This window comes from Monodelphis domestica, chromosome 7 (genome assembly GCF_027887165.1).
Source record: "Monodelphis domestica isolate mMonDom1 chromosome 7, mMonDom1.pri, whole genome shotgun sequence".
NCBI classification, from domain to species: Eukaryota; Metazoa; Chordata; class Mammalia; order Didelphimorphia; family Didelphidae; genus Monodelphis; species Monodelphis domestica.
This window is the reverse complement of record NC_077233.1, coordinates 280,500,590-280,521,018: the sequence shown is the minus strand read 5'-3', so window position 1 is coordinate 280,521,018 and position 20,429 is coordinate 280,500,590. Positions and strand designations below refer to the sequence as shown.

Genomic DNA, 20,429 nt, shown 5'->3' with positions numbered 1-20,429 from the left:
AAAAAAAACCATTTCCCTTTCTGACTGGCTCTTTCTACCTTGTTTTCTCAGGCTCATGCATTTGACAGAGGCCAGCCAGGAGACAACTCGGGAGTCCCTGAAGACAGAAGCAAAGGCTGGGGGCCAATAAACCACTTAAAAGTCTGCCCTCCTCAGGCTATCCCCGAGACCTCTCTTTGAGCCATATGGAACTCCTCGTTTCCACACCAGGGATTTCACAGAGCGGAGGGTCAAAGAGAGTCAATTCCCAAATGATGGAGGTAGTGAGATGAGTGTCTGTCTCTGTCTCTTACTTGTTCACAGAGAGAGTCACTAAAGAGGGCAGCCGGGGGGCTTGGCTAAAGAACCACGTCTAGAAACTGGAGTTCCTGGGTTCCAATCTGGCTTTAGACACTTTGAGGCCTGGGCAAGTCACTCTTTGTCTAGCTCTTACCACTTTTCTGCCTTGGCACCAATGAACAAAAGGAAGAATATTTTCTAAAAAGAATCCATTCTAAGACAGAAGGCAGTTGAGATTTCAGAGAGGGTCTCTCTCATCCACTGACAAACAATTCTTAAATGGAATCCAGAGGGGCAGCTACTGGATAGAACGTGAGGTCGGGGTCAGAAGGGCCTCGGACCCTTGTTAGCTGTGCGATCGGCTCCCTCCTTGTCCTTCCGTCTTAGAGTTCTTACTCTGAAAGAAAGAAGGCTTTGGTTCTGGTTGGGTTGCTTGTTTAAATGGAAGCCACTCCAGTAGTCATTTGGTGGCATTATTTCAAGGTTGGTTGGAGAGGATTCTCATGCTGGTTTGACTCTGCCATCTTGACTCCACCTCTAAAGAAAGGGAATCCAGAAGCTGGCAGGGAAAGAGCCGACGTCCAGGTACCTTCCGTGGCCGTAATGAATGCCGTGGCTCCTTGGCTACCCCCACTGTCCTCTGTCCCTTCTGTCACTAACATGTCGTCCACAGACCAGGGAAAGGCAGAAGCCGGTCAGCCAGAGTGGTGTGAGCCCCATGTACCATCCCTCATGGAGATGTCCCAGGCAGCAGAGAGGAGGGGAGGCGAGCCAGGAGATGCCCTTTCTCAGGAAGTGCATTCTTGCCTCCCTACTATATGCTCTTTACATTTATTTCTTTAGGCCTGTCGAAAAGGGGGTGGGGAAAGACTCAAGAAGAAAAGTCCTTTGAAAAGAGGAACTTTTTCACTGCCAAAGACTGTCATCCACAGAAAGAAGCCACACAAATCCCCGGAACGGGGAGGAAAGTGTGTGTCAAAGCTGTCTTGGGTCCTCACAGGAAGGCTGATGAAAGGAATTTGCGATGAAAACAAGATGGCACGCTTTGCGGAGTGAACCCAGTAGGAACTGGAATCCAGACTATTTCCTGGCCTGCCACAACTGCTGCTCCTCCCAGGGAGGGGGCTGCCAAGGCTCTGCACTCCAAAGTCCACCTCCTGACGCCCCGGGAGGACCCCTTGACAGAGGCCGGGATCCTGATGAGGAAGTGGAAAGTGGAAGGTGCGTCTGCAGACCATCACAGGCTCGCCAACGCGAAACTTCCTGGCCCAGTTTTCAATGTCCTCCACATTCCAGCCTTTGCCAATCTGGAACAGCTGACAAAATGGAGCCGTTTTCTACTGCTGGCTTTTGTTTTAGGTTTTGTCTGATGGCTTCTTGAGAGCCGAGCTGTGCCGTGTCCATTCTTTTCTTAAACCTGTGCCTCCTGTCTTAGTATCACTTCCCAGGTAGAAGAGCGAGCGGTAAGGGCAGGCCATCGGGGTTCAGTGACTTGCCCAGGATTCCCTCCCTGAGGCCACCTTTGAACCCAGGTCCTCCCACCTATCCATCGCACTGCCTAGCTGCCCCTGTCTTGTCCACTTCTGTATTCCCTACACAAAGCCCCAACCACTGTTTCTCAACAATATTATTTAAATGTTTTGTATGATAATACATATAAAACCCGGATTGAATTGCTTGCCAGCTCTGGGAAGGGGGAAGGAAGAAGGGAGGGAGACAATTTGGATCCTGTCACTTCAGAAAACTTGAATGTTATTGATAATATTATTATTATTTTATTATCAATACAATTAATTATTTAATTATTAATGATAAATGAAATGCATTATATTTATTTATACATAATAGATCATATATGAAATCTATTTATATTATTATAAATCAAATTGTTATTAAAATAATAAAATTTAAAAAGATTATTTTTAAAACTCGCCTCCTCTCGCTCCACCCCATCTATTAGTTACTTATTACATCATTCCTACAAGCTGTCTCACACAACCTATTTTCTCAGAAACCATCAAAGAACTGGGGCAGGTGAGGTGGGGTTCCAGAACCAGAGCCCAAGGAGGCCTAAAGAGAATAGATAAGTAGCTGTGGCGTGGCTCGAGGCTGGGGGCCGTGAGTGCTTCGGAATGGCGGCTCCACACAAGTGGCTTCGGACCTCACCCCCCCCCCCCCAAAGAGGCAGGAAATGGGAAGGTGCAGCAAGGCTTTGGGTTCCTGACGCACGCCAGGGCCGGGCACGGCTCCTAGGAGAAGCTGAGCGAGGCCAGACCTTTGGTTGAGGAGGTTGCTTGAAATGCTCCATTCGTGGCTCATCCCCCGACAGCCTCTTCTGGCCTCTGAAGCCTGGCCAGGGCGGACGGCGGGTCTCGCCTACCTTGACACGGCCTTGTGTTTCCAGGAGTGATGTGGGGGGCAGAATGGCAGGCCTGGCTGGGGGGGGCACAGGCTTCATGGAGCGACAGACTTCCTCCTCCTCCACCTGAGGGCAAACCCTCCAAAAGGGGCCCCCATTCCCAGCCCGCTCTGGCCTCTCCATCTAGACAGATCTGGGCGTCGCTCTAAGGCTCAGCAGCCCCCGTCCGGCCTCCTCCAGCCTGCTGGTAGTATCTGTTCCCAGAGCGGCCTCGGGGATGCCCTCAAGCAAAGCCGTCCCCTGCGGCAGCCCCAGCACCCTTGTAGCTGCCCTGTCCCGTCTCCCTTCTAGGGCACACAGACTGCCTTCGGCCTCCCCCTCTCCATCCCGGGGCCCCCCAAGACCGAGGGTCCCCATTAGCCCGAGCGCTGCTGGCCTCCGTCAGAAATCGTTTTCTTTCTAGGCCGACTTGGCTAGGCTAAGAGAGGTTCGGGGTTTGATCAAGCTTGTCTCTTTTCCCGCTACTAAAAGAAAAACAAGCCCTTGTAACAAATGGGCCACAAAAGGGCTGTCGGCTCTGCCCCCCCCCGGGGGCCAATCGCCCCCCCACGATCAGGCTCGCCCTGGCACTTTCCTCTGCCCTGCGCCAAATGTGAAGTTCATGATGGGGTGGGAGTGAGGAGATTCCATTGTGGGGGACCAGAAACTCCAGCGTCTCCCCTCCCGAGGGCTCGGGGGGAGCCGCCTCTGCGGGGTGCCCAGACGGGAGCTGCAGTGACAACAGTCACCCCCAATCTGCCAGCCACACCACCCACCCTCGGTCTCCATCTTGGCCCCGTTTACAAAAAAAAGCAAACAGAGATGTTGGTGGAGGCGAGACATGGGCTACCCACGAGCAGGCTGCTCATCTTGCACCCCAGACGCCGTCTCCCAGGCAACCGGGCAACAGCAGCCCCCACGGGAGCTTAACTTGAGGAAAAAAGATTGCCCTTGGGCTAAGGCTTCAGGGGACGGTGGGGGGGGGCCCAGAATGTGAACTGGGGAAAAGAGCAGGCGAGTGGAGAATTCTGAACTCTGGCCCCAAAAGGACAGAAAAACCACCATTTGGGTTTAAGTCTAAAAAATGGAGGCCTGATGCCTAGCCCAACCGATGGAAGTAGCTTTTTGGGGGGGGCTATGTTTTAAGGGTTGGGGGCTTGTGAGGCACAGTGGGGCGGACAGGGAGAGGGTCCCCAATGTTTTGACCTAATCACTCGGTGGGAAGGCCTTGAAACTGGGAAAGAGGACGAGTTCTCTTAACTGGTCCCAAAGGCCACCGAGCCAGAAGTTTTTGGTCCTTGTTTCTGGGCACGAGTCCCATTTTGTGATAAAAAGAGGGTTTTTCTGGCAAAATCTCTCCTGAGAAGTTTCCTATCTCCGTTCCCTACTTTGTAGCCATTCTCTACCCTTAGGAAGACAACAGCACCCCGGAAATCCCTCCGGAATCGGGGCATCTGGCCGGATGTAAGGACGCATCTTAGGCTTCCACACTCGGTCCTCAGGTGTGTCACACTCCTGCACACACCATCTATCGCCCGGCCAGAAGCTGAGCTCCCACTCCCACCCCAGACAAGCGTGAGAGAGAAAGAGGCAGGGGAGGTAGCATGGAGTACTTAGCACTGTCAAACCCTGGGCGGCCCGGCAGGAGGAAGCTGTGGGTCTCCTCCAGGTGGGAGTAGCCGTCCTTCTGAAAGATGCCCCAAAGGTGGAGGGTGTTGTCGTCTAGCAAGGTGAGGAGCTGGCCCTGGGGAGACACAAGGGACGCGTTCAGGGGCTGGGGGGGACTCTCGTTCCCTGGAGGGAGCCGCGCGGAGCCCCCCTGCCTCCAGGAAGGGATCCCCGAAGCTCTGTGTACCTGGAGACAGAGAGCCTCTGGACTGCATCCCCCAGAAGCCCCTTCACATTTCCCAAAATTCCCTCTTCCTGCGTGGTTGTATTTAAGTGGCTGCAACTCCTCCCACTTCCTCTCTTGGACCTGCCACCCGGCTGAAGCCAGGCAGTTCTTTTGTTTTAGTTCTCATTAATACAACTTTATAAAATAAAATATTGAGTTATTGATGATTCATTTCGAAACCCACCGCGTAGGGTTCTGGGGGAAGAGCCAGGAGGGTCAAAGACAGGCAGAGGGGGGAGCAGGCTTACCTGGCCGGGCAAAAAGTGCATCTGGGTGACGGTCGCCGTCTCCTTGTGGAGGCCTGTGAACTCCACTCCAGGGGCCCCGTAGCTTCAGAGGGCGGGTCAAGGACAAGACCGAGAAAGGAGGCCGGGGCAGCCCCCAACCCCAAAGCTAGCTTGGGGGCTCTCCTTGGGGGCCAGGGACTATCTCCAAGAGCCGAGGGCTCTGGGGGTACCTAGGGAAACCCACTTTGAAAATGAAAAAAAAGCCAATGAAAGCCACGTCCTTTGTCGGGCCCCAAGTGCATGCGTGTCCCTTCTTTCCACACTTGTAACTACAAAGCTAAGTACTTCCCAGGTTGGGGATCCTTTCCACCCACTGAAAGCCTGGCCAGGCTTCAAGGCCCAGCTTGGGTCACCTCCAGGAACAGGAAGTCTTCCACAGCTATTCTGGCTCGCATCCTTCTTCTCCTTTTACTAGTATTATTTGGTAAACCTTCCATCCTAGAACCAATACTGGGTATTGGCTCCAAGGCAGAAGAGTGGTCAGGGCTAGGCCATGGGGGTCAAGTGACTTGCCCAGGGTCACACCGCTGGGAAGTGTCTGAGGCCAGATTTGAACCCGGTCTCTCTCTACCCACCTCTCAACCTACTCTTCTGTCTGGCTCTCTACCCACCAAGCTGCACCCTGCATCCCTCCTTGTTATAATTGATCCTATCATCAAAGTGTGCAACTTTTCACTTAAGTTTTTGGGGGTTTGGGTTTTGGTGTTTTGTTTTTTAAAGTTTTGTCCTTAATTTATTTTAATAACAAAATTTCACATAAGTTTTCCCCAGTTACAGGATTCATGTTGTCTCCCTCCCTCTTTCCTCCCCCCTCCCAGAGCTGACAAGCCATTGGGTCTGGATCATATGTGTCATGCAAAATGTATTTCCATTCTGTTCATTTTTATAGAATAACAATATAAAAACCAAAGATTTTGTAACATTATTCACTTCTATTTGGGGGGAGAATAATAATATAAAACCGTGTATTAACACGTAAAGCATTTCAATTTTATTTCCTAGGAGAATAATAATATAAAACCCAAGATTTAATCAGATTATTCATTTACATTTTGGGGGAAAATAACAATATAAAACGGTGTATTAACACACAAAACGTATCTTGATTTTGTTCATTTTTTAGGAGAATCATAACATAAAGCCAAAGACTTTATAAGATCACTCCCTTACAAAAATGAACACCATGGAAAGGTTTTGCGTGATAAGACACACATGACCCAGACTGAATGGCTTGCCAGCCCTGGGAGGGGAAGGGAGACAATTGGGGTCATTTATGACATGTAAATGGTAAAAAAGATCTTAGTCATGAAAATATATATATAAAGCATCCTGTACATGTGACTGTACCCTACAAGGCAATTCCGTTCCCCCTCCGGCTGCTCTCCTTTACGCCAGTCATCTGGACAAAACCAGCCACTGCAGAGGGCCAGTGGCCAGGGAAGGCGGCGGGTGAAGGCCCAGATCTGGCCCTCCTCCTCCAAGGACTCCCGGCCCTGCCCGCCTCCCGGGCTTTGGAGGAAAAGATGAGGCCGAAGCCGAGAGCCCCTCGGGCTCCTGCAGAATCCGGCCTCGGCGGTCTAGAACTCGTCCTGCACCCCCTCTGCACTCCCGCCTTTTCTGGAGCCCGGAAGTCCCTGCCCCAGCCTGGCCCCGTGCTGGCCCCACGGCTATTTCTAGAGCCCAGAGTGCGGAAATTTCCATCAACTGCAAAATGATTACTTTTCATCAGCTCCTTCGGACTGGAAATGAGGATCAGGGGAGAGCCTGGCTGGGAGTGGCGGAAGCCAGCAGGGACAGAAATCCGTAACCTCAGGGCCAGCACCGGCACCAGAGGCTGCTGGGAGCCTTGAAGAAAGAGCAACACACGGGCCCAGGCTGAGCCTCCACCCCCCAACTCGTCTCCCCACACTATTGTCTTGAGGGCTCACCTCCTCCACCAAGATCTCCCTGAATAGGAGGCACCTCAGTGGATGGAGAGCCAGGCCTGGGGATGGGAGGTCCTGGGTCCAAATCTGGCCTCAGACACTTCCTAGCTGTGTGACCCTGGGCAAGTCACTCGACCCTCACTGCCTAGCCCTTACTGCTCTTCTGCCTGGGAACCAATACCCAGGATTGACTCTGAGGTGGAATGACTTGTTTATAGTGTTAAAAAAAAAAAAGATTTTCCTGGCTGTTCCAAAATCTCAGGGGACGTATCTTTCTCCCTACTCTGAATTTTACCTTCCTTCCTTCCTCCCCTCATTCCTTTCTCCCCATCCCTCTCTCCCCCCTCCATCCCTTCCTTTCTTCTTTCTTTCTCCCTCCCTCCCTCCCTTCCTTCCTTCCTTCCTCTCATTCTCCTCCCTTCCTTCCTTTCCTCTCTCCTTCCTTTTCCTTTCTTCCTTCTTTCTCCCTTACTTCCCATCTTAGAATCAGTACGTTGTATTATTTCTAAGGCAGAAGGGTGGTAAGGGCTAGCCAATTGGGTCAAAGGACTTGCCCAGGGTCACAGTTAGGAAGTGTCTGAAGACAGATTTGAACCCACAACTTCCCATTTCTAGGCCCGGCTCTCTAGCCCCTGAGCCACCTGGCTGCCAATCTCCCCATTTCTGACTTGTCCAAGGCTCTAGGACTCAAACCCAAGTCTCCTGGTTCCCAGGTCACTGCTCTTTGGCTTCCTGACATCATCTGGAGCTCTTCTGAGACCAGGGGCTTCTTTTTTGTTTCCCCAACAGGTCCTTAGAGGCCAGATTTAGCTATGGAGCTAAAGGAAATGAAATCAATAAAAGGCTTGCACGAACAGCTGACAGGGTGAATGACGGGTATGGCTCCCAGAAAGAGATCCAGCCAGTAGGGAAGCCCTCTGGGGAACGGTCTCCCCATTCCCACCTCTCCCCACCCTTCCTCCTTCACCTCCCAAACTTCTTATCGGCAACGAGTTAGTGTCAAGGAGAAACAGGGGAAAAAGGCCCAAGATTTAAATTTAGGGCACCCCACCTGTTCCTCTCCTCCCACTCTCGTGTGCCTAAATTAAAAGGCTGCGCTGTATTTCGGGGAGCATGGGCCGGATCTGGGGAGATGTCAGTCAAGATGGCTCGCTTCCATCCTGCCCTCCTTCCTGAATCCCCAGCTGCCTTCTTTCTGCAGCAGGGCCCATCCTCCCTCCCCAGCCCCGGCCCCTCTCCCTTTGTTGGCCTCCAAGCAGGATGCATTCCCTTCTCCTCACCCCGCCTCCCTTCTCTCCCCCGCCCCCCCCCCCCCCCCAGCCCCAAGCCTTCTTTCTGCCGGGCCAGGGGCCTCCCAGCTTGGTATTCTCCACAATCATCCTGGAATCCCTTCCTGAGGGTCACCAGGCAACGCTAGGCTGTTGCCCCTGGCAACAATCTCTGCTACCTCCCCAGGGCCCAGGGAGGCCTCTCCTCACCAGCAACTCCCCCCATTCAGCTCGACAAATTCTGCATTGCTCCCTCCCTTGGACGGTCACCTGGAGAATCCAGGCTTACTTCAATCCAACATTATCTTGAGAATGGGGAGGGGATCTCACTCCCACCCTGGGCTATTTTGTACCCCTGCTAAAGGGAAAGGCTACCCTCACTGAGTGCTCCGGGCACCTCTCTGCCACCCTCAGGCTTTTCAACTAATCCTCCCCCACCCTGGTTTGTCTTTTTAATTTAATTTTAAATATTTTAAATTTTATTTTTAGTGTCCTACAAAACGTACTTCCATGTGGGTCATTATTGAAAGAGCTCACTTACCCATAATGAGCACCTCAGAATAAAACCATGAAGGGGAACGCCGAAGGGAGATAGTGTTCCCTGCCATAAGTCCTTCGGGATTGTCCCAGATTGCTGCATGGCTGAGAGTCGCCAAGTTTTCGCCCTCTCCCCAGTCTATGTGGCCTCAGAAAGCAACACAAGTGCCCATCTCCCCGGAAGTTTTCGCCCTCTCCCCAGTCTATGTGGCCTCAGAAAGAAACACAAGTGCCCATCTCCCCGGAAGTTTTCGCCCTCTCCCCAGTCTATATGGTCTCAGAAAGAAACACAAGTGCCCATCTCCCCGGAAGTTTTCGCCCTCTCCCCAGTCTATGCGGCCTCAGAAAGAAACACAAGTGCCCATCTCCCCAGAAGTTTTCACCCTCTCCCCAGTCTATGCGGCCTCAGAAACACAAGTGCCCATCTCCCAGGAAGTTTTCGCCCTCTCCCCAGTCTATGCGGCCTCAGAAACACAAGTGCCCATCTCCCCAGAAGTTTTCACCCTCTCCCCAGTCTATGCGGCCTCAGAAACACAAGTGCCCATCTCCCCGGAAGTTTTCGCCCTCTCCCCAGTCTATGTGGCCTCAGAAAGAAACACAAGTGCCCATCTCCCCGGAAGTTTTCGCCCTCTCCCCAGTCTATGCGGCCTCAGAAACACAAGTGCCCATCTCCCCGGAAGTTTTCACCCTCTCCCCAGTCTATGTGGCCTCAGAAAGAAACACAAGTGCCCATCTCCCAGGAAGTTTTCGCCCTCTCCCCAGTCCATGCGGCCTCAGAAAGAAACACAAGTGCCCATCTCCCCAGAAGTTTTCACCCTCTCCCCAGTCTATGTGGCCTCAGAAAGAAACACAAGTGCCCATCTCCTCTCCCTCGGTGCTTCCTCCCTCCCAGCTCCCCAGATGGTCAAGTCTGGCCCGGCTCCCCAACCCATTTGAGAAGTCCTGAACTCTAACCCCAGGCAAACAGCCTCAGACCTCCAAGGGGTTCCCAATGGATCTGTGGAAGGAAAGAAGCCATCATGGGGTGGGGAGAAAGCGAGAATCTTTTGGTTTAAGAAAAATCAATAGTGTCCAACCCAGTGGAATGGCTTGGTGGCTCTGGGAGTGGGGAGGGAAAGAAAATGTTATCATGGAAACATGGAAACAATACTCAAAAAAATAAAATGGCATCAGGAGCCCTCTGCTGAACCTACTCAATTGGAATTGTTCTGTTCTTAAGATCCTGATGGGCGAGGAGAGCCCAGAGGAAGCAGGTGTGAGAACTTGGAGGCCACTTTGGGGGCTGCAATTGTATAACTGCTATGAGAAATGGATCCATTGGGGACGTGAGGGGAGGAAGGGTTGGATTAAGGCATTGGGAGAGGATATATTCGGACACACTTGTCTCTCCTCGCAGGGGTTCTTGATCTTTTTTTTTTCCTATCACAGACCCTTTCTCAGAATATTACTTTAAAAAACAGAAAATAAAATACATGAGATGGCAAAGTAAACAAAAAGAGATTCAACGACCATAAAGACCTGTTTTTTTCCCATCCAAGATTATAGATCTCCTGAAATATGTCTACAAACCCCTGCTCTGAGGGCACTGGACCATCCTCAAGATCCTTTCTAGTGAACTAGGCTGCCTGTTATTTATTTATCCTTCCAGGGCACTAGGGCCTGCCTAAGTGTCCTAATTACTCTTCTACTTCTGGGAGCCTAACAGGGTCAGAGGAGCACACACAAAGGACCATATATTTAAGCATTAGAAAGTAGTATCTACACCAAGAGTCAAACTCGGATATAAGAATGAGAGCCACCTCACAATGAATACAATTCCCTTCCTCCTGACTATTCAGTGGTTTTCAGTTCATGTCTGATTCTCTGTGACCCTCCTTTGGGATTTTCTTGGCAAAGGCTGGAATGATTTGCCATTTCCATCTCTAGCTCATTTTACAGACAAGGAAACTGAGTCAAACAGGGTTAAGTGCCTTGCCCAGGGTCACAAAGCTAGTAAGTGTCTGAGGCCAGATTTGAACTCAGGAAGAGGAGTCTTTTTGACTGCAGGCCCAGCATTATATATTGTGCCACCTGGTTGACTTCATTGTGAATTAGAAAACCACATATTAATATTATCTACATTTTACTGTATTTTTATTTATTTTGTTAAATATTTCCCAGGTATGTTTTAATCAGATTTGGGCCGCACTCAGGGATGTTGTGGTCCTTTGGGCCCCACATTTGACATCTCTGCACTTGTATTTTTATTTATTTTGTTAAATATTTCCCAGGTATGTTTTAATCAGATTTGGGCCGCACTCAGGGATGTTGTGGTCTTTTGGGCCCCATATTTGACATCTCTGCACTTGTATTTTTATTTATTTTGTTAAATATTTCTCAGGTACAATTTTTTTTTATCCCTCACCTTCCATCTTAGAATCAATACTGTGTATTGGTTCCAAGGCAGAAAAATCATAAGGGCTAGGCAATGGGGGTGAAGTGACTTTCCCAGGGTCACACAGCTGGGAAGGGTTTGAGGCCACATTAGAACCTCCTGTCTCTAGGCCTGGCTCTCCATCCACTGAGTCACCCAGCTGCCCACCCCTTCAACCCCCCCACCCTGCCCCATACATTTTAATCAGATTCAGGCCATACTCTGGTACATTGAGAGCCTTTGGGCCACACAATTGCCATCTCTGATCCTGTCTTTTTATTTGTTTTGTTAAATATTTCTCAAGTATGTTTTAATCAGATTCAAGATGCATTGTTTAGTTTTGCTAAATGTTTTCTTCTCTCTCTTTTTAAAAATCGTTATCACAAAGTCACTGAGTAGGGAAGGAATTGTTCAACAATTGATGCGATTAAAAAAGCATCAATAAAAAATGTTTAAAGGATCTAATAAAACATTTTTGAAAAATAGCTGACAGAGAGCATTTCAAATTTCCCAAAGAACTTCACATACTACCTTCTATCATCCTCATGATTACCTTGACAAGTAGGCTGCCTTGCTATATTCCTGTAGATTTCATATTTCAGTGTTTCCCTTGGTTTCCCTCGCTGGTCAGACAGAAACTGACCCTCAAGCCAATCAACGATCAGGTGAGAGGCAAGGCCATTGGATTGGGAATGAGAAGACTCAAGGTCTTATCCAGGATTTGACAGCTTCCAAAAGGAACTTGGGAAAATTATGATAATCAAAGCATCATTCATCAAGTTGGATGGGATCTTAGAAGTCACCTAGTTCAACTCCACTACAGCCCCTTATTTTATAAGGGAAAGGATTTATCCATGATGTGGAGGCAGAGATGAGAATTGAACTTGGATCTCCTCTCTCTGCTCCTCTTTTCAGTTAAATGCAGAGAGAACTTGATGAAAGTGAGGTGATAGGGGTTTCCTTCCACTATCTCCACTATGGGGCTGCTGTAAAGTCTAAGAGAAATTGGATCTCACAAGAGTTTTGAAAAGTACCATGTGAAAGGAATAACCCCTAAATCAATTAGTCTTGATATAGTTAATATTGATTATTTTGATTTTATTCTGCTTATAAGATTGAAGTTTCCTTCTTGGGAAAAACTAGCCTTGGCAGCTAAGCTAAACTAGAATAGACATAACTCTCCTTATGAATTGATAAAGCTAAATCACTTATAGTAGCAGATCATTTAGAGTAAGAATTGTAGGAAGAGAATAATTCCTAGATTGAGTTAACTATTCTTCAAGAGAAGTTCCCTTTGCACCAGCTCTCCTGGAACAAGCTCCCCTTTCCGGTAAACCCATAGTAGCCACTGTTGAAGAGACCACTAGACAGTACTTCCCTAAAAAGACACAGATTAATTGATGGAAGTTCTAACCCAATTGAACAATAAATCGAATAGTTGTCCCACCCTAGAAACTCCTCAGTACGCTGAAAGTTGGCAATAAAGATGAAAGTGGTCCCAAGAAATACACTGCTCAAGTGATCTGTCTTGTGCAACTGAATTATGTGTAAAACAAGTTTTCTTAAGATTTTTGCCACTTTTCATGACTTGGCAGTTTGTAGCCTCACATTATTATACTCAGATCCCAGAGAGAGAAAAAAAAGCTTGTTTTAGAACCAGGAAACAACTGAAAAGTAAGTAAAATGTGATATTTTTCTGTAAGTTAGAGTAAGAAAACAGAAGGAATGGATTTAATCGCTTTTAAGGGATCTGAAAGGAAAGAGACAAAAAAATTTATACCCTGAGCCCTTCAGGAATGTATAGTCTGCATCATCCTTTTTTTAGTGCAATTCTAGTTAACTAATTAATACGTGAAGTTTTAATGAAAGCAGAGGGGTGCTCAGGGAGGAGTGATATCTTTGGTATGGAGGGCTTGTTGTGCCCTTCTAGGGCAGCTCTCCAGCCTCTGACCCCCACCTGACACCCAGCTCTCACGTGTGGCTCCCAGTTGCTGCTAGCATGAAGCAGCGGCCACATCCCGGGCAACGGCTTCGACAGGCCGGCTAAACCTTGTGAGGGTAGCCATCGGGTAGTCGTGGACCTCTGGTGAACCAGGGCTTTGCTCACCCAGCATGTGAAGACTGCTTCGGCGGAACAGGCGGAAGAAACCAACAAGAAGGTTCAACGGCTGAGAGGGCGACACAGCAAGGCACTGTGGAGTGCTTAAGGCGTGTTGGAGCACAAAAGACAACATGACCATCCAATGCAGCTGAGGAAGTCTCCAGGCATAAAGACGTACCACTGGACACAGGCTTCCAACGCCGAGAAAGTGGGACTGTCTCTGTGCATCGACTCTTCCACTTAAATCTCCTTCACGCACAAGTGTTTTTGCGCACACTCATCTATACACCATAGATGAAAATGCACGAAGACAATTGTCATCTTTGCTTACGGAGAGACTACTACTACTACAAAAGATACTTTAAATCAAGAAATTATTATGCTACAAATCAAAGGATATTTTTAATGTGTCATGTTGACCAACTGACAATAAGGTGAATTTTATTATAGATCATAAAAGATCATAATCTGCTTTATTATTAATTAATAAAATTGATATAGCAGTTTCTTTTGAGTTTATTACAAATTTTTAGTATCTACCTTCTTTTTTTCTCTTTATAGCTCTCCATTTTTGGGGGGAAATTTGTATTTAATTAGTTAATTTAGAATGTTTTTCCACGGTTACAAGATTCATGTTCTTTCCCTCCCCTCCAACCCCGTCCTGTAGCTGATTTCACCATATTATTAATATTTGCACTAGGGTGATCATTTAGAGTCTAGATATCGCAGTTTTTAAAACAAACACGATATTCTTTAGACTTCTACTTTCCTTCTATTGTGGAATTTGGAAGAATATTAGACGTGATTTCTCTTTTAATGAGAATATGCCTTTAAATACAGTTATGTATAATTCTTCTAAAATATTATAAAGTGCTGTTTGAAAGGCCACTTTGCTACTGAGTTAATCAAATGAATGTGATAATAACCTGAAGAATTATAATAATGAAGTGCCTTTTGCCTTAAGTTCTGATGACTTAACAAGAGGTTTTAGGATTCCCCAGAGTTGTGATCTGAATCTCTTTTGGTGATTGGATAAAGTAAATTTGAAATGGTCTAAGTTGATGTCATTTGGCTTAAGTAAGTTTAGTATCTTGTGACTTGGATTGCTAAAAGATAGCAAAAAATTATTCAAAATTATTAAATATTCAATAGGACTTGTTTTCAGGGGGCAGCTAGGTGGCTCGGAAGATTCAGAGCTTGGTCTAGAGACAGGAAGTCCTGGGTTCAAATCCTGTCTCACACACTTCCTGACTTAACCTCCACTGCCTAGCATTTGCTCTTTTTCTGCTGTGGAACCAATACAGAATATTGATTCTAAGATGGAAGGTGGGTTTTTTTTTCTTTAAAATAAATAAATTAGCCTCCTAAAGAGAAAGACTTCAGTCTTACCATTTATAACTGCCCTATAATGTAAGTTAGCAAGTGGTCCAGAGTAATAACTGAGAAATTAAACATTCGACATTCTAAATTACTACAGAAAACAGACTTCTAAAATTCTTTTTTTTTTAATGCTTACCTTCTGCCTTAGAACCAATATTGTATTGGTTCTAAGGCAGAAAAAAATTTTAATTTTAATTTTAGAATTTTTTTAAATTTTATTTAATTGATTAATTTAGAGTATTTTTTCAGGATTATAAAAAACATGTTCTTTCCCTCCCATAGTCGATGCCCAATTCCACTGGGTTTTACATGTGTTTGGTCAAGATAAGGCAGAAGAATTATAAGGGCTAGGCAATGGGGGTTAAGTGACTTGCCCAGAGTCACACAGATAGGAAGTGTCTGAGGTCACATTTGAACCCAGAACCTTCTGTCTCTGGGCCTGAGCCTCAATCCACTGAACCACCCAGCTGCCCCCTGAAGCTGCATTTTTGAACCAAGTTCACAGACTGTAAAATCGCATTCAGATAAAACTCCAGAAGGCTGTATTTGTACAAAGCCAATGAATGCATCCAACACTCAACTAGCTCCATCCGTTCTTCTGGTTGTTGCCCTCGACATAGGCACGTTGATTTCATCTGTACACCCAAGTCTGACCTCTCAAAAGGGTGCTAGTCCATCATTCCAGAAAAATGTCAGCAGCTCAATAGGAGCAGCAACTCCTAACTGTGAACTCCTAACAATGAAGGTGTGTCCCTGGGGAATAGCTGGGGGATCGACCTTAGGACGACAACCTTGACTCAGTTTCCCATATAAGACATTTTTCCACCTGGTTAATTCTGAACCTGATTGTTGACATCCTGTCATTCAATTGGCTGCCTATGACTCATACCTGAAATCAAACAGAACTAAGGAACAGTAGGACACAGTGATGTCCCTCTCTTTCTCCTCACATAGCAAATTTCATTTATGCATATATATGAAACATATATATATATATTTACATATAAAGGCAAGTATGCCTCATTTTTTCATTGTAATAAATGTAAGAGATAAACCCTTAAATATTCTCAAATGTATTGTGTCAGACTCCACTTAGAATTCTTCCACTTATTAAATCAGAATGCCTCTACTTCACTTACAATATAGCCTCTCCAATTTTAGTTTTATGCATCAACGGTATAAAAATGGAGAGAATAAATATATTTTTTGGTAGATCTATTCAGAGCAAGATCATGCCCTTCCTATCCCTGATACTGGCCAAGCAGAGTTTTATTTGTGCAAAAATTAAGTATTTTTCAAGAAAAAGGGCTATCTTTAAAACTGTACATATGCAACTCTTACATATTATAAATTGAACTAATTTTAGAACTACTGAAATGTTTAAAGACAGGCATGGGAACTAATTATACTCTTTAATTTTTTTTAAATTTGATTAGTTGATTTAGAACATTTTCCCATAGTTTCATGATTTATGTTCACTGGGTTTTACACAGTATTGAGTCCAAGATAGAAAGTAAAGGGTAAAAAAAAGTGATGTTCTTGACAATGCAGTTGCCAAATCAAGCTATAATGAAAGAGTTTTCTAGACTCTACTTCCCTAGTTCAGTGTAGAACAGCCATGAAGTCAATTAGAAATATTTCCGTTGAAGTTGGAAAGTTAGCACAATCTACATGAGGCTATCATGGAAGGCAATGGGTGCTATATCTGCTTTGCAAATTGAAGTTGACTCACTTGCAGAAATGGTGTTGCAGCATTTCCCTGGTGCTCAAGGAGGAGCTTGTGATATTATTAACCAAGCCTGCTGTTCGTATGTTAATCAGTCAGGGGAAATTATCACCAATGTTTATGCCCTCCAAAGAATTATGGCCAAGGCCTAAAAAACATTGCTGACGGGACTCAAGTTTCAGAGACAAAGGTCTGGTGTGATCTACCATCATGGTTTTCTTAGCTATCTTCCTGGTTTTCAGGAAATGGCATTTTTTGCTTCCATAATCAGATGAGCGTTTATGATTTTAATTCTTATTATCTTTGCTCTATGGTACATCAAAATGTGTGCTAGATGTTGAACTAAAGGCTTGCTCTAATCCTATTCCATACCTCTCTTTAAAAATGATGGTAGAGTTTCAAAGGAATGAATATGACATGGATGACCCACACGATGATGAATCTGAATATCCAAATGATAACCCATACGCTGAATATGAATTTCCAAATGGTCTATCACTTATTTAATTTTTGTCCCTGTCTAATACATCATATAGTTATAAGTGACAGGCAGATTTTAAGTAAGATAACTATTTGTCTCCTTATTCTCCTAGAAAAACATCTAAAGGCATGTCTTGACACAAGTCTAAGCCACTTGCATCTTTCTGTTAAAAACCTGCTACCTGCTTCCCTAATGTTCCAAGTCTGTTCAATGGAAGAATCAGAATCACCATCCAATTCACAACCTGAACAGAAATGTTCTGTTTGCAGAGATGTAGCTCAAGGTTTTCATCATAGAATCACTGTTTATAATTCATGTAATGCTTTCTTTAAAAGAGTTCAACTGAAAGAGAGTAAACCAAAATGTACAAAGGGGGATGATAAATGTGTTATTACAGAGAAGAGCAGGAAAAAGTGCCACCTCACCAAATGCATCCTAGCAGGAATGGACCAAGGTAAAAGATTTAGGCTTGGGGCATCAAGGAATGATCTTCTCTCAGCTGATACAGCCTTACAATCCTTTAGAAGTCTGATGACAGAAATTGGACCAATTACCCAAATGCTGCATTCCCACACAGATCATCTGAATAAATTGATCTTAAAAAAAAAACACAAAAAAACGGAGGGGACAGCTTGGTAGTCTAGTGGATTTGAGAATGAGACCAAGAGACAGGAGGTGCTGCATTCAAAACTGGTCTCCGATAACTTCTAAGAAGTCTGACCCTGGACAAGTCACTTGCCTAGCCAACACTATCCTTCTGCCTTGGAACTAATGCACAGTATTGATTCTAAGACAGAAGATAAAGATTTTAAAAAAGAAAAAGAAAAAATGGAGCACATAAAGATATTGGAGAACACTTCTGTGTGGTCCATAAGGAAAATGATTTTCTTGAGGATCAAAGGGAGGAATTGAAAGAAATAACCTAAATTAGTTAGTATTGATCACTTTGATTTAAGTTAGTGGGATTGTAGGATTAAGTTCCCTTCTTAGGAAAAGTTGGTCTTTATAACTAAACTAAACTAGAATAGACATTTTATTACTTATAGGTTGATAAAGCTATATGGGTTAGTAGCAGGTAATTTAGAGTAAGAAATATTTCTTTGTAGGAATAGAATAATAACTAGATTAAATGAAATATTCTAAGGTTAAGTTCCCTGAGGATAAGTTCTTTTTTCTTGGGACAATCACTCCTTAAGAGATCACTACAAGGTACTTCCATAAAAAAGTTCACAAACTGATGGATACAAAATCTAACTCGGTTAAAATAATAAATCTAATAATTATCCCATTCTGACATCCTGGCCATACCCACACTCAGAAAGTTAACAATAATGATGAAAGTGGTTCCAAGAAGCACACTAATCAAGTGACTTGTCTTGCCCAATTGAATTATGTATAAAATAAAGATTCTTAAGATTTTTGTCCCTTTCTATGACTTGTAAGTTTCACTTTTTTACTATAAAAATAAGCTCTGCAAATCCATTTGTCTCTAATCACTGAGGGATTAAATGACCTGGTTTACTAGCAATTTGCCGACCTTGCTATTAAATCATTGTACTCAAAAGTCTTAAGTCTCAGACTATGCTTTTCAAATAATATATCAACACAGGTCCAAGGACATTATTCTTATCTCACCTTGGCTATAACACCAAAGAAGTGACATGGGTCCTCATTCTGGTCCATCTCCTTGGAGAGGTGAATTCAAATCCTGTCTCAGACATACCAACCTCTCCCAACCATGCCCTTTCCTATTCCACAGCAAGGAATCTAGGCATCTTCCCCTCCCTAAAGGAATCATTCAGAGGAAAATTATGATGGAACACGGGGACACAGAACAGAGGCAAGGCACTAGGACTCAAAATTTGCAGATTGGGCACGAAAAACCCATCTCTTCTCCCCCTTCCCTAGATGAATTCTGCTTGAGAACCTGGTCTAAATGAATATCCAGAATTAACTAGAAGATATCCACAGTTACTTCTCCATTCCTGAAACCTTTCTAACAGTCTGCAGAGGCAAGGAATACTCAGAATCTCATGATCCAGCTGTCAGTAAAAGATTCCACCACCCACTTAAAAAATCTCCTGTGTCAGGACTTTTAGGAATAAGGAGTAATAACAGAGGCAAATTAGGGGGAACACTATTTTATACCAATAAACATCCGTTTACCAGTCAGATCTACAGATAAGAGAAGAATTTATGACCAAACAAGGCACAGAGAACATTATGAGATGTAAAATGGATAGTTTTGATTAAATTAGATTTAAAGGTTTTGCCACAAATAAAACCAATGCAACTAAGGTTAGAAGGGAAACAAAAAACTAGGGGAAATTTTTTATAGCAAATGTCTCTGTCAAAGGTCTCGTTTCTCAAATATATAGAGAACTGAGTCGAATGTAGAAGAATACAAGTCATTCTCTAATTGAGAGTCAAAGGTTATGAATAGGCAGTTCTCAGATGAAGAAATTAAAACTATCTAGTCATATGAAAAGTGCTCCAAATCACAAATATTATACATAGTCAACTGTGAAGAACTAAACTACTATCAGGAAAACAAGGTCCCAAGAGACTCATACTGAAAAATGATAGTCAAAGAAAAAACTGTTGGAACCTGATTGTAGATCAAAGCATGCCATTCTTCACTCATGAATTTTTAACTATGTAAGTGACATGTGATTTCAAGCATGACAGCGAGTATATGGAAACAGGTATTTGTTATGAATAAACCATTTTTCATTTTATTTCCTTTGAGTTTTTTATTGCATGTGTGATATGTCTTTTATAACATACTGAATTTGGAAATATGTATTACCTGATAGACATATGTAACTTTTATCAGATTACTGTACTTGGGGAGGATGGAGAGAATTTGGATTGCAAAGTGTCTCAAAACAATTGTTTTTAAATTGTTACTATATGTAATTGAGGAAAAAAAGTGCAATAAAATATTACTGGGGAAAAAAAATCTCCTGTGTCAGAGGAAGTCTATGGGGATTGCCAGAGAATTAGTGTTGAGGCTCTAATGGAAAGCCCAGGAGTAATGAGAGATTATTTTAAAGCCAGCTTAATTAGGAAAGACAACTAAATTAGTAGGAATAGCCAATATCTCACGGAAAGGAAAGAATAAATTGAATATAAAGTTGATCATCCGATTTTCCCGGCCTAACGTGCCCATTTGTACAAAGGGGTATAACAGACCTTCATCTCTGACAGTGATTTGACACATTTACTACATGGCCCTCCATTCCACTGTGTGATTATTTAGATCCCACAACAAGTCTTCCTTCATCATTGCTAGGATTCCCACCATATAAAAGACCATGGTTCAAGCTGGGAGTCAGGCCACCTAAAAATACAAGTACTGAGTGGGTCACAAACTTGATTTGTGACTTTGGATACAGAAATATAACACAAAAAAGTCCCTTTATTTTGCTGAGCCTCATTCCGCCAGTCTGAAAAACGGGTACAATATTCTCTCCCCCACCCCCATCACTGTTTCTCTCTCTCTGTCTCTGTCTGTCTGTCTCTTTCCCTCCCTCCCTCTCTCTCCTCCCTCTTCCTCTCTCTCCCTCTCAGTCCTCTCTCTCTTCCTCTCAGTCTCTGTCTCTCCCTCCCTCCCTCCCCCCCCCTCTCTCTCTCTCTCTCTCTCTCTCTCTCTCTCTCTCTCTCTCTCTCTCTCTCCCTCTCTCTCTCCCCCCTCCTCCCCATCACTCTGTGTGTCTCTCTCTCAATCTCTTTGTCTC

At 44.9% G+C, this 20,429-nt stretch overlaps 1 protein-coding gene across 3 annotated transcripts in view; it reads right to left on the bottom strand.

Annotated features, from left to right (window-relative positions):
* The window catches only part of LLGL1 (LLGL scribble cell polarity complex component 1), a 76,505-nt gene that overhangs the window by 34,765 nt on the left and 21,311 nt on the right, over positions 1-20,429 (bottom strand). For 2 of the 3 annotated variants that reach the window (XM_007497863.3, XM_007497864.3), the window contains exons 2-3: positions 4,820-4,901; positions 4,291-4,421 (exon numbers count right to left, since the gene is read on the bottom strand). In XM_007497863.3, the coding sequence (XP_007497925.2) occupies positions 4,291-4,421; positions 4,820-4,901 (213 nt within the window). The remainder of the gene's footprint in view (positions 1-4,290; positions 4,422-4,819; positions 4,902-20,429) is intronic. The other variant, XM_056803925.1, reaches the window with a different exon arrangement.